A 23833-nucleotide genomic window follows, 5' to 3' on the forward strand; every position below is an offset into this window, starting at 1 on the left:
GTATTCTTTGCGTGGTGTTACTTTGGCCGCAAGAAGGCTAATCAGTTGCTGAATAATTTAAACACACATGTGCACAAACCGGTGACGCGTCGCCACTCACAGCATTGTTATGAGAACTAAAATACCGTGTGAAGACTGTATTGAGCTGAGCGATGAAATGTCGGCAAATCATTGACCCGTAAATTTCAAGCACGCATTCATCTTGTTGATCTGGAATTTGGTTCTAGGGCCTTTATTCTGTTTGCGTTTATTAAGTCTCGTTTAAATACTGATTTTAACTACAGATTATACGAAACAGTTAATGTTGGGGTAGTACTTACGTAAACATTAACAAGTTCTGTAACATGTATGGCAAGTATTAGTAGCTGCAAAGCAATTGTAAATACAGATGCAGCAGTAAATCACTTGCTCAAAAAAGGCGTGTTTAACAATGGAATGATGTTGAAGTTCGATGGAGGGTCGTATAAGATTTTATCAATATGAAAGTGAAAGTGTACGAGCAGGCCATTGTCTGTCTGAAGCCTAGAATTTACAATAAGTGTAATTGGAGTTGGTCGCAAGCAATAGGTTAAACGGTTAGTAACGTTTGGTTTTAAGTAAAATGCGAGCCAAGTGGTAAAATTTTGTCACATAATTATACATAAATGTAATAAATTTCCGTCTAAACAGTTTCTAGTGTCGTGTTTATGATGTTCATTTGACCTGCTGCGGTTAGACACTGAGTAATTCACCTGTGCACAAACGCATTGTAGCGCAATATGGAAGAGGAATTGCTTCAGCGAGCTCACTCCGCCTGTGTAGTGGAGCGTGTAAATTTGCGATTCGACGCGGAACGGTTTCGTGACGTAGACTTTTTGTCATTTCATTGTCATAATTATTATCATAGACGCGCTGTTAGATTAATTACAGCTCGAATATAATCAGTAAAGATACCACGGGCTTATCCGAGTTTAATCCTGTTTACACCGGTGGCACGAATGCCGACACGATCAACGAAAAGCAGCATTACATCCCATTTTGCATGTTGAGGGGTGTGTGCTGGTGATGACCTTTTTTTGCGGGACTCTTTTTTAAAATGTGGGATCCATTTTAAGTGTGGGCTGTGATTTAGGACAGGCCCTGACTTAAAATTTTGTGCGTGCCCCGCTGTAGAAACTCAATTTGAAGCAATGGAGAAAAATCCTAACCTTGCAGTAAACGTTAAATGTGATGTAATTTGGAAAGCAAAAAAACGACATTCTGGACGTTAAAAGAAGAAAAATTTGTTAATACAGGTTTTCTGGTCTTAACAAAATGAGGTCTTGGTCCCAAAAACTTAGCCACAAGGTGCGGTTTCCGTGTGCGCTTGGCACCTCGCAGATGCAGCAGCTATGCCAAGCACAACAAACACCGTGATTCATTAGCTCTGTGTCTAAACACTGTGCTCTGATTTACGTAGAAACTGCTGCCGGATGTTCGCTACGTACCTAGTGGCGCCCCGTTGAACACCAACACTGCGTCCGCATTGCAACGCAGTCTCGTCTGTCTGTAGTGTGGTTGGTTCAGATGCTAGATTAGAGAGACTTGATTTCCAGCCAGTTGGTTATCAGTTTTAAGTGCCGTTGTTTATGAGGTTAGATGTTGCCGTTTATGACGGGTGCGAAGTACTGATGTTACTGTGCCAAATTCTTTACAGTTAATGTTTATGTTACAGCAAGACCAATTTAAAATGGAATTAAGTTGGACTTTATTGTTGTGGTGCGGATTACTCTGTACTCTGGTTTGTTCTGGAGCCTCGATAAACACAACAGCTGGTAAGTTACGCATATTTCTGAATTACTCATATCAGACAAGTGCACCAAGCCTAAATACCACAAGCACGTTGCTGAAACTGCCATGTGTAATGTGAAACTAAGGGGTTTTCTGGCAAAACTTACATCAAGTATCCATCAGGCGATGGTCTGTTGTATATAAAGCTACCGAAACAACCACATTTTAGTTGAGGCTTTAATCAACCATTGTTAAATATCCAGATATGCGCTGAATTACGAATCGTATACGAAGCATTAGTCGCCTGCAGGGCTGCACTGCATGGCGCGTAGATGGTCATGTTGTATTGTATTAAGATTAGTGGCACAGTCGCGTAAGCTACGCATGTGCACTGGGGCGTCAACTTGTTCATCCCGTCTCCAGCTGAAAGGAAGTAGCGTGACTTGAGATACAAACGCCAATCCTTTACCAACGCGCAACTGTTTTTGACATGAATTTAATGTAAATTTCTGATTCAGCTGAATGATAAAACATGTATTTGTGACAAAGTGCTGTAAAACATTACGACTTGTGTGTTACGTTGAATTTAAAGTTTCGTATAGAAAGGTGGTAGTCAGCAAACCATAACACGTGAAACACTATCTGGCATTTCCAACTCCACCCCCAGGCGTCTTCTGTGTGCAGCTGTGAAGTTGAGATGACGTCACACGGTTATTGGTTGTGCAACATCGTATCGCTATATTTATCCTTTGTGTAAAACCGAAGCGTACGATTAACTCCCAGCAATAACGACATTACATGACAAGATGTCTTCTACACTTGCACCGGGTGATGGTTGGCATTCGGTTGGCAGAACATGCACTACATATACACGCATATATGTTATGAGGCTGGACGTCGTACTGTATTGTAAATTACAATTTCAAATACTACTATGACAACTTTGTCTCAACGCTTCTAGTTTTAGAAAACATGTTTTGCTTTATTAAGCATCATCAGTTCTGTACAAACAAAATAAACATAAAACACATAATTAAATGATAAAATGCCAAAACGATAAAACTGGCCGAACATTACAAACCGCTGGTGCCAACACACTGGACGGCACTATGATCAACGGTAACGAGTGACCTACTTTCAGTTTCACTTGTGTCACACCAAGAAAGTGTTGCTGGTCAGGTGGATTTCGTGTTAAACCAAAGCCAAGATGAATCGGTCAGTTCGGCCACTTTCGAGTTAAAACATTTTCATTGCATTGTCAATTACTTACTCCCTTACTGCAAAGTTTAAAGGCGCAAGTAACGAAATGGACGATGAAAGTGGCAGAACTGACCGATTTATCTTGGTTTGGTTTGGGGTCGTGGCTTTCCTGTCTGTCGTATCGAGACGCAATAGTAAAGGCGATGAACTTTTAAAAAATCATGTCGTTTTTACTTAGTTAGCGAAAAAAAGCACTTCATATTAATTCGGTTTGAAACGATTTTTGCAGAAACAATTCCACAGACCAGCACGTCGTCATCAAACATTGACAATGGAGTAACAGCAAACACAACAAACGGAAGTACAGTAATTTCAACAACAACAACAACAACACGACCGACACTAGCTCTTAATACAACTACATCACAACCTTTACCTACAACTACCACCTCACCAGCCACAAGCAATGTGATGTCATCAACTTTAACTATGCCGATGACGTCGACTAGTGACGTCACAACACCGCAAGTTATCAATCAAGTTCCACAGAATGTACTGGCGTGGATAATCAGGACCAACATATACGGATTGGTGAGTGCATGATTTTGGTTCAAACTTAATGGTAGCAAAAGAAGTACCATTAAGTATGCTGTGCATTTCTTTAATGGATGCTGTAACTAGTTATTATATTGCCGATGTCATCATGAGTAATCGCTATGTTTGAGCCGCGTACAACGTCCATATTAATGAATGATTTAATGAACAAACTGATCTCCTTTATACGTATACTTCAAAGCTGACGAAAGCTGAATAGTCGTTGAGTTAACTTGGCGTTTGACCTGTTTCTTTTCATGAGAGATAATATGGCAAAACATCCCGAGGTCCAATACCAACTAATTTCACATTATATTGGCAGTTACCCCACAGTGACATCAGATCAAACAACATCCAAGTCGGTTCGGAGGCAAACGCAATTGAGAGAGGCCTGAAATTTGTCGTTGGGACTTTGTTCTCCCAGTTTTGGGCGATGAACTTCAACTATCGGAACAACAAAATTTATTACACCGACTTCGCCTTTCGTCATGTTGCCGTGTACGATTTCAAGGTGCACATTTTTTTACACTGCTTAGTTTTGGTCGTGGTCGGGTTAAAAGCATCAATATATTTTCTGATTTTTATGTGTGTTTATTGATTAAATAATGCATTTTCCTATAGCAAATGGCTACTGTCTGACTGCACAACTCTCTTTGCATTATCTTATTGATGATACTTTTTCGGTTATATATATATATACCTATTTTTTATTTAAATCTGCAGTAAGCTTGTCACATTATCTGGCAACGTTGCAGAGGAATTCGCAATCTTCTATTTGTTTGTTGCGTTATTCTTCTCCCTATATTAAGCGATTCCAGGCTGGGTTTTTTTTGTGTCATTTGTCGGGCATTGACACAATTTTTTTAGAAATGACACAAAAAACAAAAGCCGTTTCGGACACAATGTCCGAAAGGAAATTGACTGGAATTCACACTAGAAACTCTTCACTGGGAAGTGGTTCCACTTCAATCTGCAACTGCTACGTCGATTACGAGTTCAATTTTAGAATCTTTTAGCGAGAGAAACGTGGCATTGGACAAGTGCGTGTTGTTCGTTTCCGATGGGGCCAGTACTATGCTGGGATGCAGGAATGGGGTTGCGCAGAAGTTGAAACAACACTGTCCCCTCATGCTAGAGCTTCATTGTGCTCCACATCGAGAAGCTTTGTGCGTCCAAGACTTGTACAGTTCAAATGAACTGTTGACAACGGTAGATGCGCAGTTACGGTCATTAATTTCGTTTCTGTGCACCAGCAAAAATCTGGCATCCCTGTGCTTCCCATTCTAGCACTCTGCCCGCAACGATTTCCAACCTTTTACAGATCCTGACGATGCTTTGATAATTGACTTGCATCGGAATCAACATATTTTAACCACGGAAACATATCTTTTCATAAATTAATGCTGGTGCTGCCTGGCATATTTATTACTGCAAGACGGGCCTGGTTCTTCTTTTTCTTGAGCCGTCTTGTAGTAATATCTTTCCATAAATGTTAATTGTTTTTTTTTCATCTTTTAAAACATGCTTGCTTTCCTTTGTAGGATAAAACTCACAAGACCGTTTTAACTGACATGAGTTTCGGGGTGGACGGAATAGCTGTTGATTGGGTGACGGGGAATGTATATATGGCAGACACCGACAAACAATGGATTATCGTATCGGAATCAACCTTCACCAACTACGCTATCCTGCACAGAATTTCCAGCAAGATCCCGGCTAAGATAGCAGTCGACCCGGTTGGGAGGTAAGTAGTAAGTTGAAGAGCATTACTACATAAGTTTAACGTTGCCAAACCAAGCCTGCATAAATACCCCTTTAAGCGCAATTCCAGAGATATCTTGGTGCTGCGTATATTTTACGACCTGGATTTTACAGACGTGAAACAAAACCTGTTGTCGGGATTTAATGTATCATGTTCCAATCGCTAACACCTATAGGAAAGGTCCTGAACACTGATATGAACGATGTGACGAATGTGGATGTCGAACATATGCTTTTAACTATAGACATCATCTTTGTTTTGCTGTTAAAATTCAACTGCGAAAGTGAAATAATTGTATTTTTTGTATAAAAGTGTTACTCAAACACAAATATTTTATCCTTGACCGCCCACAAAGCCGTGATTGTATCACTCATATTGAGTTAACCTCATTTGTCCGTGAAAGCCAAGTAACGTAAACGTGCAAACATTCGTAATCCGGTGGTGAAAATATGTCGGAACAATCCACAACACAGTTCCGGAAACGAATTCTTGTCGTTGTTTGATGGCATCCCGGCAAAAAATCAATGGCTAGTGCCTCGCTGATAATTACAACACACTTATAAATAGTAAACTTATTTAATTCTCACGCAGTATACCAAAACGGGTTAGTTTTTCGTGTAAATTCAATCGTCCTGGTATGATTTTCTTTTTACCTCCATCACGGACCTGGTTCAACACAACCGACGACCATTTGTTGCGCGATCATGCATCTATAATACACGCAAGTCAAAACAATCCAGTTCGAAAAATAGTCGAGGATGCCGCTGTTGATTGTAAGCGGTCAGAACTACTGAAGCGAGATATTAATATTTCCTCTTCATACCCAGCTAATTTTCGGTCGAATTTTGTTGCAACACTACCATACTTTTCTAAATTTAAGCCATTTGGATCTCTCTTACATCGGAAGTCTTTTGGTTCCATGATATTATCACGCTTAAAATCGTTTTTTCGAAAGTTGCGTTTATTACATAATAAGATGATGCTCTCACCTCAGATGTTGACAAAGTAACCGTTTGCTGCAGAGCGACAAATGTGTCTCAATTCCACGTTTTATTAACAATTTTATATCTGTGCGTAACATTCACAAGGTATTTTTTAACCTTTGTAATCTCTCTCAGGATGTTGTACTGGAGCGAAATCGCGGAAAACTCTTGCAGCATTTGGAGAAGCGATCTTGCGGGAAACAACAAAATGACTCTTCACACATTTACGGGTATTACCCTCATCCATGGGTTGGAATTTGACGCCAACGAAAGAAGGTAAATGGGCTGCTCTAGGTGTGGTAAAAGTATACATTACATAGTATAGGGATCTAACCTAACGCAAGCTGCACTGCTTTTTTAACTAACACGCCTTATTATTAGACGATAACTTTTTTGTAGAATTTACTGGAGCGAAACGGAACGTGGTACTCTTATGGGATACGTGAAATACTTTTCCGTGTCTAACCACACCGATATGAGGACGGTTTATTCCGAGTCGTCAGCTGCGTTTTTTGGAATTGCGTCATACAAGGTAAAATGTCACGCAACTTTGTTACGTTTTAAAATCGCCTCATTTTTGTGACGTCACAGATCATATTTCATGAATAATATACAAGGTGGAATGTCGGTTGCAGCATTTTCTAGTTTAGATCAAACATTTGATCTCCATGTATTAAAAAATATAGTACTCAAATAACCGCTGCATAACAACGGGTGTTGGGAGCTGGTAAACGGTTTGTCATGCAGTTTTGATTCGTTTTAAAAGCGCCACATTGTTGTGACGTCACAAAATATGTGTAATGAAGAATGTTGTTACGCTTTAATCAAGAAAAATTATTGCAACTCCTTCAGCATTTTGCAAAGAAAAATGTTCCCTTTCGATAAAACCTTGCAACTTTGTTCACATTCTAGAACCTTCTGTATCTTTCGGATAACGTGAAAAACCAGCTTGTGGTCGTGAACAAACAAACCATGGTTGTAGAGAGGAGAGTCCGTCTGAGAGGAAACGAACAACCGCGTTCAATCATCGCCTTCAGTGCCGACAACCAACCAATTCCTTCCACGCTCACAAGTAATAGCATGCTATCTGTGTACATCATATGGCGTGTAGTCTGACATTTTGGTAGGGTTATGGGTTTTAAGGGAGTAAGAGTTTTTGAATTGAATTAGAACTACGAGATAGAAACCTTTACAAGACATGCTCGCAAGCAAATTATTTTAACCAAAACTAAGTTACCTTTGGTTCATTTTTTGAAAATCGAAAGGCGTGATGGTCCATTTGGCCCCTATACCTGGCTGCGCAAGTGGTTTCTGTCCTATAGTTTGACAGAGTAAGTCGCCCAGTAAATAGACTTTTATCTTAGCGATAAATTTTGAAGCTTTAGTAATGTTGGCGCAGAACACGTCTATACAACATATTTACCACAAACACGTGCTAAACCGTATCCTGGTGACGTCATTGTTTGTCATGTGTTAAACAACGTCACGTGATTTAGGGGACTTACGTCGCAATCAATAATTGGGATGTATTTTCTTCTGCCATCTCTAATACACTTATGTCTTACTTTTTTGTGTTTGCTTTGCAAAATATTTCCAAAGATCACTTAGTCGCTCTCCACCTTCACAGTTAGTCAATTTTAAGCCTTCATGAAGATTTATTAATACGCAATTGAATGTATCACCTGTCGTTTACATTCAAAGAAATTATCAATTGTTTTCCCAGTGTTATGTGTATTTGTTTGGTTCCCAACAGATCCTTGCGCAAGTCGAAACTGTTCACAAATCTGCCTCCCCATGGACAACTCATTGAGTCGGTGCGCATGCGCATTAGGAAATACCCTTGCCGCAGACGGGGTCACGTGTTCGAACGGTCACGTGACAGGTGACTTCTTGCTCGCCTACGATGAGCCTCACCAAAAGATCTTCCAGGTTTGCAACATCGTCATGATCACCACACCGTGTGACGCACGCTGGTTATAAATAAATCGATTTGCCACCTGATGACTTGCAACACGTCATTAAGGTGGATGACTCATCAAACAAGATAAAATGAAACGTTTGTCAAAATCAGAAATGTCTACTTGATGAGAATTTTGTTTTTACTTAATTTTGCGGAATTTCCCAGTTTTTGTTTGATCGAACTATAAGTTCCATAACTTGTTGATCTTTTTAACTCGATTTAATTCAGAACCGAGTCAAAGTAACTCGATTACCCGAATATTCTCCCGCAGATCCAATTGAGCGACCCGACCATCTTTGCAACCATCCCGACGTCTGACCCTGGTCTCATTTTCTCTGTGAGTTACGACCACTTTACTAGGATGGTTTATTACTCAAATATCGAGAAACAAATAATCTCCCGCTCACAACTGGATGGAAGCAACTATGAAATATTCATGCGTGGAGTAAAAGGTAAAACGAAAGAGTAACAGCAACAAATATATACGTTCGTGTGCTTTTTAGCTCGTTTGTCATTTCTTCTGTAACGAGTCGGCTTCATTTCCTAAGCGGGATAGACGCTGACCAAAGTTTAACTCTGCAAGGTCACAGCTTGCCGCACTATCATCCCCTAACGAATACGTTCCCTTGTCCGTTGAAATGTTTATAATTTTTGTATTTAAACTATTTCCTTTTTGTAAAGATTATCTCCATATTTGAAACCTAACATAACAAGCACTAGTGTAATTTGTTAGAAGGCAATTGGCTTCATGATTTTGCTGGGCGGTCCGTATATGTGGCCTGCAGACTGTATATTGCCGACCCCGGTCGTAGCCCATACGTAACCCTGCAATTTAATCCACTATTTTCATCCAACGTCTCAAGTGTAAATTCACTCTGAATATTACGTGCTTCCCATTTCACAGCCTATTCCATTGCGATCGACGAAACTTCAAGAAACTTGTATTATGCCGATGCCAACGTTGATTCGATGGCCGTTGCTTCACTGGATCTCCCTAACGTTTCTAAAACTCTTCATCTAAACAACATATTCAAGACATTCGAGTTATATGTTGACGTCACACTCGAGTTAGTCCGACGTTCAAAGTTATTTATTGGATAGTTTTTTGCTAAATGTGAAAGTTATTAAGTGGCCAATATTAATATTTGCTTCCTCCTTTCATGTACAAGGAATGGTCAGTGTCTATGTGAGGTTTTGCCACAGCGACTATGTGTTTTCTATAACCTAGAGTTATTTGCTTTTTTATCAGTAATCTGGAATCTTAAATCTCCCCGTGTGATCAATAAACAAACAAAGATTGGTCTTTCAAATTTATGCTTCACAGAAACAGTATATTTTTGTGACGTAATGCTTTAATGACGTGCGCAGGAAAATGTTCTGGTCGGACTGGGGCGGAAAATCAATCGACGGAAGTGACGTTGGGCGCATCGAGTGCGCGAAGTTGGACGGAAGTGGGCGGATGATGTTGGTGGAGAGTTCTGAGGAACCTCACGCTCTCACTGTTGATTCTGCAAGTAAGAAACCATTGTAGGGTTCACCTAAATAAAGATCCACCAAGTATGGAAATGAATATCTTCCTAAGGAAATAAACAACAATATGTTTCAAGGGAAATGAACAAAAGATATGATAATTATATTCGTATACTATAGAAGATTAAAACACTGCTTTTATTTGACACAAGGGTTCCAATAAGCATTTCTTGTATTTCCTTGTGCTTACTACAGATTAAGCGTTATCGGACATTTATTGATTACGAAGGGTTATTTTTAACACAGTGTTTGGTGACAAACAACCATTGTTTGATATTTACGGAATGTTTTTCTGGTAATTTTCTACAGACCAGATTGTTTACTGGACTGAACTTATGCAAGGAAACATCGCCTGGTTCGATTTGAAAACCAACAGAACAGGAAAATACAACGTGGGCTTTCCAAAGGTAAGAGAACGTTTAATTGTGCCAGACTAATTCTTTGCTTTGCAATTACAACATGCCTGGCAGCAACAGCAACACAAAATTATTCTGCATTTCAAAATCGAATGTCTGAATGTAAATCGTTTACGACATATAATTTAACAATGTCCAAAATAATTAGATCCAAACACCCGGTATAGTTTTTAACATTCTTGTATTTTGTCACCGCGACAACGCGACCTTAAAATTCGTTCTTATCCGATATTCGATTCCATTATTCTACATCCATTGTTTCAGCATCAACGCGAGAAAAACAATCAACTTTCCGGAATCGCTTTCCACAACCAAACCCTTTACGTCACTGACCTACGTTTGAGCAGCGTGTATTCCGTCACTGCCCGTGACGTCATGGACGATGTTTCCCCCAGCACCGCGGTGACGAAATTCGGACCTGATTCGTTTTTCCAGCTCACCGGGGTTCACGCTTACTCTGCTTTGACCCACGGTTAGTAAATATGCGAAGTATTTTAATAGCTACTAAACCAGCAGGTGGTTACCGGTAATTCTTAAAATAAACTGTGTTTCGACAGGAAGTATGTTGTATTGAAACCTTAAAGTCGAAGTTGCATTGTAGCTTTAAAAGCAAAATATTAAATAAACTTGAAAAAATTAACGTTACAAGCGGTGTTAGAGTGCCGTTTTCCCTATAATGCTGTGGTTTATGTTTGACTTGCCTTGTTAAACCCTAATGAAGTCTCGCCGTATGGCAGATGAAATGTTGCTTAAATTGAACTTTGGTTAAATTAACTCTGCTTTAATTTTTGCCAGAAGGTCAGCTATTTTGAAAATTGCTTAGCAGCATAAATGGCAGCAACGACAGCACAACAACCATAAACACTGTATTGTTTTCCCTTCAGCGCCCACAAAGTGCGGTTCATCGAACAGAGGTGGTTGCCCACAGGTGTGCTTGCCGAAACCTATGCACACGTTCCCGACCCATATGTGCGTGTGTGCGGACCACTATAAGCAAGAGAACGGAACGTGTGTTCGTCAGTACACGAAAGGTAAGTTGGGAAAATCCTTCTTGCAACCAAAACACGGGACCAACTGTGACGTATAAGCTCAGCAACTTATGGCATTGGATTGAAAAACCTTATGCGTTACATTCGATTTAATCTGGAAAGTTGGTGCCACTATAACTTCAGTGAAGCAGATCTAATTGCATGACGTCACTAATACTTTAGTTGCCTTGCTTCCAGTAATATCCATGATGTATAAAGCATCGTGAAAGCTTCCAAACTCGTATATTTTAATTAGAACTGATTCTTGTTACAGACGAAATACCACCATCTTTTAATGGAACTTGCCCGAGTGACCAGCGGTCTTACACTGGCCAGTGCGGCGAAAAGTTTGTGTTCAACTTGGCTAAACCAACACCAACTGATAATAGCGGGACGGTGAAACTCAGATCGTCTGTAAGTTGTTTGTTTCTAGCTACAACTTGACTAACGTTAACAGAAACATTGCTGTTTTTTGTGCATTTCTTTGCAAACTACAACAGTTATAAAATGGATTTGATGAATAGATATTGCGATATAATTACAGCTCTGAGAATCTTCGTTGAAAATACATTATGCAGAATCGGCAGTCGTAAAATTGTTCAGTTTGAAATACCGTATACTTTGTCGTAAACATAGTTACATGAAGTTTCGCACACGCACAAACTCGTTTAGAGTTTCGGAAAGTTTGAACGTTTCTGTTTACATCTATGACGAAATCCACCTTAAAACACCCTTCCACCCTGGAGGAATACCACAGTGTTGCATACGTTTATATTCATCCTATATGCAGGTTCATGAGGACCCCCCGTACCATCTGGGTGCTGGCGATCATTTCTTCCGCTACGTTGCCGAAGATCTTTCTGGGAATGTGATGACGTGTGAATTCACTGTTGTTGTCATCAGTAAGTCATCTTCACCATATAAAATATACTGTTTCCTGCATAACCCGACCAGGTTTTCAAAACCGCAAAAGGGTCCATGCTGTGATGGCTGCGATGCCAGTGAACCTTTATAACACTGTAAAGTTTAGAAGCATTTCAATTAACTGTATCAGGGTTATGCTGTACGTCATATCTCATATGGGCTTTTTACTATTTATGTTTTCCCTTACATGTGTTACGTGATATGCAGATATAACGATTGTGACTAAAGCAATTTTTGTCTTGTGAAAATTTTTTTACAAAAATGTTGTTTTAACTTTTTAGCGACAACTTGCGGTCTCTTTCCTTCTGGAAGACTGAGCACTCCGTCATGCAAAAACCTTTACGGTTCTAACGTGTCTGAACTGTGTCATGACGGAAGCATGATTGAGGTAACAAACAGTAACTGCTACTATATCTAAGTATACGCTGTCTAACTCACAACATGAATCTGGCCTGCTCATGTCATGTTTTCTCACAAAATTTTGCGGCAACGAAATACAAAAGGGCTAAAAATGAACTTTAATGCTGTTAAGTTTTTAAAGAGCTGGAAATTGGCACTATTATTGAGAAAGCAAATTATTTCGAAAAACACAAACTGGATTTTTGAGACTTTATCCCCTGGTTGGCTGTTTGAAATTAAATTCATACGGGAATACCGTCATAGTTTGGTTATGAAAAAATGCAGTAACAAGTGACACATTGGAACGAGATACCATCAAAGGTTTGAACTCATTTAGGTTTGAACTCATGACGCTGAACATACCGGGCCCACTGGTCTATCGAATGAACACGGGATGTCATCGGTTGATGCTAGCTTATGTTGGTCAAGATAAACTGACGCGCATGTGTACACATTACCAGACGACCTTTCGCATTTGCAGGAATCGTCGCCCGTTGTATCGTTGTTGATATGAACATGTAAATGTGTTGTCAACGGTTGGTTATTTGTTTCTCTTATTCTCTGCAGTACCAGTGTTCGTTCGACGGAGTGTGGGAGAGACAAAGTGGTAGCGGGTGTCCTCCACCCCCCGACCCGACCCACCCCCCTCAACATACAACCGACCATAGCTCGCATGCAGCAACACAACCACGTGAGTCGATAGAGAAGTACAAGGGATGTAATTGCATGGATTAAGGAAGTGGGCCCTGCATATATTGTTAAAGATCTCTCTTGATTTTGCATGAAACTAAAGCTTTATTTGCAAATAACGCTTAGTAGACTAACTAACTTGTTTAACCTGCAAGTAGTAAAGCACGTGACTAAATATTTAATTCTCAACGTCAAAACTTCAACATATCTGGAAAATTCCCTCAAATAGTATTATCTCGCATACGTATGTGTAACAATTAGGTCTTTATCTATTAAAACTCCGATTTAACGTTTCAATCGGCTGTCTAGAGCCAATTGGATCAACACAATATACAACAACGACCGGAAATGGACAAAAACCCACGTCAGCATTTCCGCACAAAACCCCCCGACCAAATACCCATACGTCCGAAACGGCAGGGGGTCAATGTAGATATTGTTCGACCTTTAGTAGGTCACAAATATTAGGTACAACACTCAAACATCTTTCGCATAAAACAGATCCACATTCTGGGAATCCTGGAACAAGGGGTGGAATTATTGCGTTGGTGATCTTGCTGGTTCTCGCAGGCCTCGGAGTTTTGGGATTCTTTTGTTACAGGTAAGATTGCTTGTTTAAATTTCGCTTACAGTAAAATCATGGTGTTCCTACTCAGTAATTCATTACTTTGTAAAGTTTAAATAAAAAGTTGCCGAGGTGCAATTGCTTTCATTTTCCCACCAAATTTTCCTGATTATTTTCGATTCTTCAAAAAACAATTTATTATCCACTCAACCCCTGCCTGTTGTTGTGAATATTGGGGATATTTGACCTTCGATTTCCTTTTAAAAATATTCCCGGGGTCAGTTTTTTTTTTTATTTTAGCGTGGCAATGAGTTTTCGTCGTTCTGAACATTTTTTGGGGGGAGTTTAGCACACAAAAAAACAAATATTATTTATTCGGAAGCACTGTCTTTAATATCATATTAATCATCCACCATACCTTCGAACCAATGTAACCGAACTTCTGTGCAGATACAAACACAGACTTGCGGCAGCCACCCACGTGGTTTGGTCGAGAGGAGATGATCAAGTTCATCTCACTAACAAAGAGGATTCAAATGACGGGTGGCCAACAACGGCCAGTAATATCTACACTACAACATGAAGATGATTCGACACAGAGTAAAACTACTTCTGGGTGTTTCACTAACTAAATGCAACTAACACCTGCTTAAAGCAAACCGCCCAGTATACCCACTGTATTAGCTTTTAATAACTTTAACTCAACTCGTTTCAAAGCTAGTTCCGTCGACGCACGAAATTTAAACCATTTTTAGTTCACCTCTAATGCCAGATTAAAACACTGTAAGTCATTATTACCATGTTGCTATATGCGTAGTCAGTCATGATTACGTATCACAATTCTCACCATTTTACTATTTCCACAAACGCGATTTAATCGGTTTCCTTTTTCTCGAATTCATTGTGCTGTAAGCAATGTTTTGCATATAAGTGTTTTTGAGTGCAATATTTGTTTCTGCTGACGGTAGAATTGAGTTAACAATCACAGATATCACAATTCACGTCAGCCTTCGTGCTTTAAGCGATATTGTGAATTTTTCTACCATTCTTCGTTTCCTATGTTTCCGGTCACACCCCTATTTAACACAAACATAGATAGAGGCCTGATCGCTATGACGATTAAAAGTCATAGGAACGAACATAGGAACGCAGTTTGCAATTTTGGTCTCATTTGCTTTTATTCCCCTTCGGATTGTTTAGTTTGTTATTCTAATTGCGCCTTGTCTATAATTATATCGATTATTATGCACCTTAGAACGCGTGTAATTTCTGAACGAGTGAGCCGTGTCAAGTTACCGTGAAGTTTTGTTGCATCATGCAGTAAGGTTCTACATTGTATTATAGAATGTGCGTTTGTTTCGTGCAACCGAACGAGGAACCAAAAATATTTGTAAATCATAACTTTCTCGGCAGTTGGAAATTGAAATTGAGTAAATTTATTTACGCATTGACGAAATCTTACCTATAGTGTAAAACACATTTTTTCCCTGCAAATTTCGCCGTTCCGGTAAGAATTCTGTTCATTTTCGACCCAGCGGTAATTATGGTCTGTTAGTGTTAGAATCAATTTGGCCACTAGACGAAGCCAAATATATCGGAAAGTCTGTAAAAAACTGTCAGATGTTACCTAAACAACTTCAAATTAGAAAAAAAAATTATTAAACCATTTTCTTCAACAATTTTTCGTCGCCCTTTTCTCTCCGACTTTTGTGAATGCTGCTCGGTGTTGACGTCATTATTTCGGTTTTGCGTCTATGCTTTCTGCAGGAAAATATATATATGCACATTTGCAATGACCAGCGTTTTTTGGTGTTTTACTGAAAAATACTGATTGAAGGCAATATCATGTAATGCTTGATGTCCGCGTGGAAAGATACAAATTGTAACCACATTTCTCGTGGCACTTTTCTTTAGACAACTTGCGCGTGTTTAATGCTACTATTGCTGCCAGGCATTGTAGATTTAAAAGAACAATTGTTCTGGCATGTGAGTTGCGAAATTCTACTGCAACCGAAGTTTCGTCAATCATACGGACAGTTCTTTTGAACAACAACATGGGCATACAGGTGTACGCACTATTTCGACCTGCAAGGTCTCATCAGTGCAGCTGGTGACCGTGACACATGCTAGCTGGTAGTCTATAGCAGGTACACAATTTTTCACTTTGTGGTACCTTTCGCTCTCATTCACTATTATGGCTCTTTTGCGCTTATAACATGGGCATGTTTTGTTATTTATTTATTTTTGATGTTCGAACAATTAAAAGTTGATATCCCATAATCAGTAACCTGTTACCTCGCATTAAATCACATGTTGATTTGCCTTTGAGTTGTGAAAGCATTGAGACATAACGTAAACTTTTTTTAATGCTTTTTGGTCGACGGAATGGAATTTCGCGCTGAAAGCGAACCTTACATTAACTTATACAGACCATAGAAGTGATATTTTCTGCAAGTTTAGTTGGCCGCAAGACACTTTTTACAGGCGAAAATCAATGAAGCAAAATCACACTGAGGCACTATAGCAGTAAGAAAAACGTTTTCAAAAATATTGTGTATCATTTGAGGATTTTAGTGAAGTACATCGATGCAGCAATGAGACTTGTCTGGTTTATCACCGCCGTTAAGTTGGAACGTGTACAATAACAATTTCCCCAGCATAGCCTTGCCCAACACACAAACAGTTTGAAATACGTTGAATGAAGAAAAGTTGCTCCCAGATTTTAAACCCTGGTACTTGCGCCGGAAAGTTTGTACGAAACCGTCGCCATCCCGGTAATTCCAGTGTGTTGGGTATTCACACTCGTCTTGCGCTGCCAAATTTTTTTGGCGTACTCGTCCAAGAAGTTGGAGTAGAGAATTGGATTGAGGGCGCTGTTGATGGGAAGGAGGATGATGGCTGACACAGCATACGCGGTGTTGGGTAGGGGGTAACCCCCCATGTTGATGAATGCCATAATTGATATGGGGACCCAACAGCAAAAGTCGGTGGCCACAAGACGTAGGATTTTCTTCTGCAAAGCTGAAAGGTGTGGGTATTTGTTGGTAAAGTGTCAAACAATTGCGGCTTATTTGAATATTACTTATTGGACCTTTTCTGTTCACAGTAGTCATCGCAAAGTTTTTTTGTCACCCAACTAGTTTATATTGTTTTCGCTTCATAATGTATGTTTCACTGTACTATGCTTGTCTAACTATCGTAATTAGGTATTTAACTGAAATGATGTTTAAACAACTCCATAGTATGTAAATATACATGTTAAACCACATCGTAAGTACAAACCAATACGAAAAAAACCTAAGAGACCTTTTGCACCGTTCGGTAAAAATAATATTTTTTAAATGTTTTTCGCAATTTATAATCCACATGCAGTTGAATTATAAATGTGTCAAAATGTTGGCTTGGTCTGTCAAAGCGATTCAACCAAACGCCGGTGTTGTTTCATAAAACATCTCACACCTCTTGACTTGTGCAAGCTCTTCTTCCGTTCGTTTTGCACCACGGCGCTCCTTCTCGATTGAACGTAGACCGCCAAGTAGGAAAACGCGACGAAGCAAAACGCCACGAAGTTGAACAAAGTTATTCCGAATGAGAATTTCCACGCACTGTCTGCAGGCGTCACGAAAATCTTCGGGATACAAACACTGTCTGCACTGTAGTAGCTGTGGAATGGTGGAAAGTAACAAATAATGTTTGTTAAGTATTGAAATAGTGACGTAATTTGTTTTTAAAAAAATACAAATTTGAGCTGAACGACAGCAGTAAACGCAAAGCGGAACCATTTTTTAATAATGAATACACATACAACGTCACAATCAGGCTTTCACCATTTCAAGTTTTACTAAATTTTCTTTAACAAAGAGTTTAACAATCTATTTTTCGAATGCGTGATTGTCTTTAACCAATCAGTTAGTAAAACTATCTTGAGAAAAATGTTTCACTTTGCCTACACTGTTATTTTGTGAGGAAACCTCGCTCTTGTTGGTTAACAATGTACTTTATGTCGTCACCAACACACGGCTTTTAAACCCACCTGAATCGACCCTCTACATGAAGCAGTTCGCTGTGATTGGTCGACACCTTGATCACGTGACGTAAGTCTTTCCACGATGCGGCGCCAGCGAGCAACGCAGCAGCACTCTCGTAATCCATCTTCCGCTGTCCGAACACAAGCAGTTTGGCGACGAATTCTTTCGCCGCCTCAAGTTTCACCGCTTTGCCTTCGAAAAAGGGGTTTCCCCCGACTAGGGCGATCGGACTGAAGGCTTGGTCGTAAACAGCCGCTAGAGGCGCCAGGGCGATAGTCAGAGAAAAAATCCAGACGAAGACGAGAAGCAGGATCACTGAGCGATAGTTTGGACGCGACGAGGAGGAAAAAGGCTGGAAACGTATAATTCTGGTTTACTTTCAACAGACATTGGTTTTGAAGCGGCCCCAATAATGGAAAAATAAAATTTAGATAAATCTCTCGCTCCTTTAAAAAACGCTATTGATGTTGAAATAGCTTTTTGCAAGTTTGAGACATTAACCGACATCGCAATACCTGGTTTTCGCCACTGGTAGATACCTGTCCCCCACTAACTTACATTGTAGATAGCGTAGAGCCGGAATGACGTCAGCATGATCATAGTAGCGACCGAAGTCTCGGACGAGAGGACAACGAGGACTCCCATCCCTGCGCACAATCCGCTACTAAGCCAATCCAACTTGTGTTTGCAGTAAACCCCACTGTAGTGAGCGTTGGTCGACCCAAGTATTATGAGATAAACTCCCATGAGAATGTCAGCCACTGCCAGGTTGAGAACAAGGAGGTGATTCGCTTGGAGTGATGACGAGGCGTCGGATTTTGCCAGCAGCCGTCGGAGCGTCTTTACTTCGCCGAAGATTACTGACTGTTGAAAAGGTGTGTGAGTAAATACGCACTCGTTTAAACATAGCAATCCTTCAGGACGAATTGAGAAGAATTTAAATCATTAATATTGCGCTTCAGTGTAAGTTTGGTCATTAATTTCGTAAATATAAGTGATTTCATGCAATGCAGTCGGACAATATGGTTTAAGGGAATCGTCGACCAAATGCTATGTCATTTCGCGGTCTCCTGTCGGTGATGTTTTTGTACCGTATATTCGCATTAGTAGTTGGCATTATAATGCCTTATGTAAAAAATGTGATTAATAATCGAGCGTCGCATGTGAGTCTAGGTGGTTTTCCTCGAAAGAGAAGTCATAAATATGCTGACGTCAGCAGTTTAATTCGTATTGAGTTTAATATAATAATCTTCATAATACGCATGACTTGTTTCTCACCATATTCCCGACCACGGAGAGAATTCCCATAATCCAAATTGCCGCTTTCAGAAATGGGTTGGACACAAGTTCGTAACGAGACGAAAACACGTTCTCGTTCGGTGATTTCGTGTACTGCGGACATTCGTCGCTCCAATCATCACAATCAACAACTCCGTCGAATTTCTGGGGTGGAGAAATGAACCAAAATTGGCAGCAGAAAAATATTGAATTTTACATTCTTCAATGTAAAATACATATTCAAAATCGTGTAAAATTGCAAGCCACGTCCATTAATTTTAAAGTCCAGATCCCTGCTTTTACCAAAGAGCTTTGGTGTAGCGAAATGTAATACAGATGTCATAGTGTGGTACCTTTCTTTCCTTCACAAACATGGGTGATCCCGATTCACAGTAATATCTCCCGTCATGACTACAGTTCGCCTCGTCGCTTCCATCGTCACAGTTGATAGCGAAATCACAGACGTGTTTCCTATTCACAGATATCTGCAGGACAATTTAAAGCGAATCTAATGTACAGTTGAGGATCTGCAGCAAAGTAAGAGTTTATAAAAATAAAACATATTTCCAAGTATGTTATAAAGACAATTTGTCCTTATTTCTGCGAATGATGACCTATTAAGACTTCAAGAATTCAAAACTTCGAGTTCAAGATTTAATCCATTTAATAAAAGGAATATGTTCCAATAAAAAATATCGTCACCATCACATTTCCAAGAGCCGAGCAGAAGAACCTCTCCGGACAAGTAACGTTGCTCTCATCCGACATATCGTCACAGTCCGCCACTCCGTCGCACATTTTTTCCCGCTCTACGGACACTATATTTCCGGAAAGGCAACGGAATCTACCCGGACACCGTGTGTTCGTCTCATCCGCTTGATCGAGCGGGCAGTCTATGATTCCGTCGCATATTCGATCGTGGCTGATGAGTTTGGTGGCGGTGAAGTTAGGAATGCCATCAGGAAAAACCACCTAATATGGATAGATGAGTTTAAAAAAAATTGTAGTAATTTTTTGCGAAAACTGAAGATTTTTGTAGGATTTTAATGATTCGGAAAGAGCGAAAGTTCAAATGAAACTGAATAACTTGAACATTACGAAAGAAAAGAAATTTTGACATTGGCGCCAAACTAAAATAATGCACAAAGTTGGAACGATTTTGGCCCAGTTTCACAATACCGTGCAAGTCAGCAAAATGCAGAAAGAAAACACAAAACAAGATATAATGCTTACCGTGTAATTGCAATGCATCCATTGGACCGATGCCCCTAAATCAAATGCTTCACCAACTTGTGAACATTTATAAGAATACGAGCGGTCTGGTTTCTCGCATGATGGCCAACATTCGTCATCGGGTAAATCAGATCCCATTAGAGGGGGACATTCCGCTATTCCGTTGCACAGAATACCAACCTGCGATTTGCAACCAACGATGCTGCACCTGAGGGAATAAACATGTTCGTTCAATCACTTGGAAATAGGAAACTGATGATTTATATTAAATGTTTATTATAAATAAGCGAAATCGATTTTTCTGATAAATTGGCTGACGTCATTCAGAGGCTTGAAGCTTCAGTGATATGCTTGACACTGTACATTGATGTCACAAAAAATGACAATGTTCAACAGAGGGCCCCATTCTTCGAGGTAAATTAAGTTTTCCAGAATATTTGCAAACAAATGAACGCATTAAAGTGCGGCCACCGCTAAAATCTTAAGGGTTGACGAGACAAGCACCCAGTTTTAAGTTATTTTTGGAGGAAAATTATGTCTGCGGTTTGTTCAAAGCTATATAGGAGGGGATGAGACCAGACGTCTGGTGAGTATGCTGGGCAAACAAAAGTGAAATTGAAATGCGGTTCAGAGAACAAGAACAAGGACTCAACAGACTTTAACCAAAAAATCCGAAGGCACATGCTTAATTTGGTTTGGATGGATGGATCAATAAAGGTTTCACAAAATTTTTTGTGGTTTGTGGATGTGGGAACTTGGCACCCATGAACATCGGTTATCGTTACCTGCATTCGCGATTCGCATCACCGTGAGTTGAATCTTCACACTTTAAAGTTCCACCGCAACTTTCAAATCTTAAAAAAGAATATTGGGCTGTTTGATTGTGTCAAACGATGGGTTTTGCCTATTCATTTTTGCCTATACTTATTTGTTAATTTACTTTTCGTCCACAGCATCCCAACAATCTCTTTCTCCGTCGCAAATCATCGATCGGTTCAAGCATTTGTCGCCACACGAATATTGACCGACTCCACAAGTAGTTAAACTGATGCTGTAAAAAATTACAACGTTACAACGCTTCGTAAATTTTTCATTTCTACGTAAATTTTCTCTTGTTTTGGGAAAAAAGGAAGTTTGGAATTAAGTATACGAAGGAGCCTTCCAATACGATTTTAGCTTCAAACGACATTGGCTCCATACAATCAGCTATTGAGCGAACGTTTGGAAAAAACAAATTTGTTTACTTGGCGATTTGAGCTTGGATGGTTTCACAGATTTCCAAATGCTTATTTTCGCACAAACATTCATCGGAAAGATCAGAACAGTCTGGTTTATCATCACACACCGAATCCATGTTGATGATCATCGAACCATCGAGACACTGGAAGCATTTCTTCTTGTTGAAATGTCCCCTGACAAAAACTTTTGTTTTGTAGTAAACTTGACATTAAAAAGTTTAAAAAAATAGATAAATTAGTAGTTTAGAACATAAAGGAGTTATAGGATTAATTTTTGCCGAGAATTTAAACTCATTAATAAAATCTAACCGTTAAACTAGACGTGTTAAACTGTTTGTAGAAATTGCATGCGAAAACCACTCACGATTGCGTAAAGCACAGATCGTCGCCATTATTGCAATCTTTGATTTCGTCTCTTAACATCTGCTGTGGAATCAAACAAATCTCTCCATTCCTCAAACACCTAAAACCAGCCCCATTCTTCCATTCTTCGGTTGGTTGGCAACCATTGCAAGCGTCACCGTCGCATACGGTTTGACGTGGTTGGCAAGTTCCGTCTGAGCACCTGTTATAAATATTTATTACTTGTTATATGCTGGGGTAAGAACGGCCAACGTATGGCGCATGAGTCAACAATGCGACATTGCAAGATTACTATTGGCGCAATATACCAGAGTTAATAAATGAATGTCAGCTCTTAAAGCAAAAACTAACGGGTTTCCACAGAGAAGTTTTAGGTTACTTATGGCTGGAAGTCAGTTTTGCTGAAATTAAATTTAAGCTGCATTTTTAAGAAGCAAACTTTAAAAGAAAACTAAAGAAAGTGAAAGTTTCGTCTTTTCCAAGAAAAAATGTTGGCCGCCCTGGGCTATGAGGGGCATCTCAATGTAAGATTAATATTTGCATTATAGGCACCCGAACAGTTGAATGCTGTTCGAGTAGGCTATATAGTAGTGCAACAGAAGTATAGGATTGTGTTTTTGCTTACAGGTTTGTGCAACTGTTACACAAGGGTTATTTCTGTAAACTGACAACAGTTTCATCACAGCAACGTCGAAGCCAAAAAGGCATTGTCTGAAAAGTTCTTTTCCAGCAGCACCCGATTCAACAACACCAATGCAAGTTCACACAATTTACAAACATTGCACGATTTTCTTGCAACCAACCTGTAATGCGACGAGCAGCCAACATCACAAGGCGTCTGGTTCACACAAGTGATGGTTGCGTTGCACAAATATTCTTTGTGTACCGAGCAGGTGTGGTGACTGACTGCAAGCCTACAACTAAATATAAAAAGTGGTGAATATCCATTATTGCTAATCCATGCTGTGTACTTGAGCCTACCTGACTTGATGATTTAAGCAACCAGTGCAATTTGCATCGGTGTAAATTTCGTCGCTATCGTCGTCACATTCAGGGTTGCTGTTGCAGAATTCGTTAAGCGCAATAGACTGTCCGTTCTTGCACACAAAATCTGAAATAGATTGATATGACAAGAATATATAAATAAAAATCGCAGCAATCAGTATCACCAACTTTTTTCAATATCGCTCGGTGCAAACATCGTTTCGCATGACTGACTTTCGGCTCGTTTGTACCATAGGGTTTAAACGCAAAACACTTCAAACGCATATAGAGCTTTTTTCTGAAATTTCCAATATTTGTTGACAAATACTAATTTCGCATTTTTTGACACCAGGATTCTCACATTAATCGCTTAAGTTTCGAGAGTCTTGACCGTATTGCCTCACGCAGACATACAAGTTTCCTTCATAATGGCGCTGCATGGTGAATTGTCCCGCCAACCCAATTAACCTTGTAATCCTACCAGCCCAACCATTTACCAGGGTCGATTTACTAAATCACGTTTACGTTAAATGTTTTTTAGTTTTTCATCACAGATTTTGATATAAATTGGCCCCGAATAAGGTGATAAATTGTGCGTTTTTCGCCTCCAGCAAACAGTGTAGTTTGGAATAAACACAAGCGAACTTCCTGTGCTGCGGTTGCTACGACCAGTATAGGTTACATTCTTACCACCAGTCAAAACATTGACTTACTTGCTAAAGAACTGTTCCCGAGCAGAAGAAACGACAAAATCCAAGGGAAATACATCTCGTATTCAATAACTCACTAAGTGTCAAGCACTAAACCTCGCGAAGCATCTGACGTGTTCCAAAAGTTCCTGGAAAAGGCATAAATGCCCTTGGAGCTGTGCTTCCTTTTTTACACGCCTTTCATACAACCACTGCTGTT

The 23833-nt window shown here is 39.7% G+C and overlaps 2 protein-coding genes across 4 annotated transcripts; one reads left to right on the forward strand and one right to left on the reverse strand.

The window, feature by feature from the left end:
• The first annotated feature begins 1697 nt into the window (after window positions 1-1697).
• On the forward strand, window positions 1698-16041 carry LOC145902987 (low-density lipoprotein receptor-related protein 1-like). Of its 3 annotated transcripts, XM_082991088.1 has the most exons (21): window positions 1698-1793; window positions 3239-3540; window positions 3866-4054; window positions 5085-5287; window positions 6424-6564; window positions 6688-6820; window positions 7201-7360; window positions 8042-8217; window positions 8520-8700; window positions 9153-9315; window positions 9617-9762; window positions 10088-10185; window positions 10459-10666; window positions 11079-11225; window positions 11497-11636; window positions 12013-12124; window positions 12428-12534; window positions 13113-13236; window positions 13545-13664; window positions 13737-13836; window positions 14251-16041. In XM_082991088.1, the coding sequence occupies exons 1-21, from the start codon at window positions 1709-1711 to the stop codon at window positions 14381-14383; spliced, it is 3168 nt and encodes a 1055-aa protein (XP_082847214.1). In that variant the 5' UTR covers window positions 1698-1708; the 3' UTR covers window positions 14384-16041. The 3 variants fall into 3 exon arrangements, with proteins under 3 accessions (XP_082847214.1, XP_082847207.1, XP_082847220.1); XM_082991081.1 differs by having other exon boundaries at window positions 13545-13836; XM_082991094.1 differs by lacking the exon at window positions 13545-13664 and having other exon boundaries at window positions 14251-16040.
• Window positions 16042-16522: 481 nt separating this feature from the next.
• LOC145917854 (uncharacterized) lies at window positions 16523-23417 on the reverse strand. Its single transcript, XM_083003151.1, has 15 exons — window positions 23406-23417; window positions 22922-23112; window positions 22744-22860; window positions 21942-22142; window positions 21584-21751; window positions 21280-21390; window positions 21125-21193; window positions 20340-20547; window positions 19809-20078; window positions 19460-19591; window positions 19107-19271; window positions 18387-18692; window positions 17834-18180; window positions 17260-17462; window positions 16523-16821 (listed from the first exon to the last, which is right to left on the reverse strand). Exons 1-15 carry the CDS (start codon window positions 23415-23417, stop codon window positions 16523-16525), a joined length of 2799 nt encoding a protein of 932 aa, XP_082859277.1.
• Between the last annotated feature and the right edge of the window lie 416 nt (window positions 23418-23833).

The sequence above is a fragment of the Ascidia mentula genome, chromosome 1 (assembly GCF_947561715.1).
Source record: "Ascidia mentula chromosome 1, kaAscMent1.1, whole genome shotgun sequence".
Taxonomy (NCBI): domain Eukaryota; kingdom Metazoa; phylum Chordata; class Ascidiacea; order Phlebobranchia; family Ascidiidae; genus Ascidia; species Ascidia mentula.

Bases quoted from the DNA above. Each gene is read 5' to 3' on its own strand.
- LOC145902987 (XM_082991081.1), top strand. From the start codon at position 1,709: ATGGAATTAAGTTGGACTTTATTGTTGTGGTGCGGATTACTCTGTACT. The intron at 4,055-5,084 runs GTGCACATTTTT...TTTCCTTTGTAG, and splicing joins TTGCCGTGTACGATTTCAAG to GATAAAACTCACAAGACCGT. The intron at 13,237-13,544 runs GTGAGTCGATAG...TCGGCTGTCTAG, and splicing joins GCATGCAGCAACACAACCAC to AGCCAATTGGATCAACACAA.
- LOC145917854 (XM_083003151.1), bottom strand. The intron at 20,548-21,124 runs GTAACGATAACC...TTATTCCCTCAG, and splicing joins GATGCGAATCGCGAATGCAG to GTGCAGCATCGTTGGTTGCA. The intron at 18,181-18,386 runs GTAAGTTAGTGG...ATACGTTTCCAG, and splicing joins GGCTCTACGCTATCTACAAT to CCTTTTTCCTCCTCGTCGCG.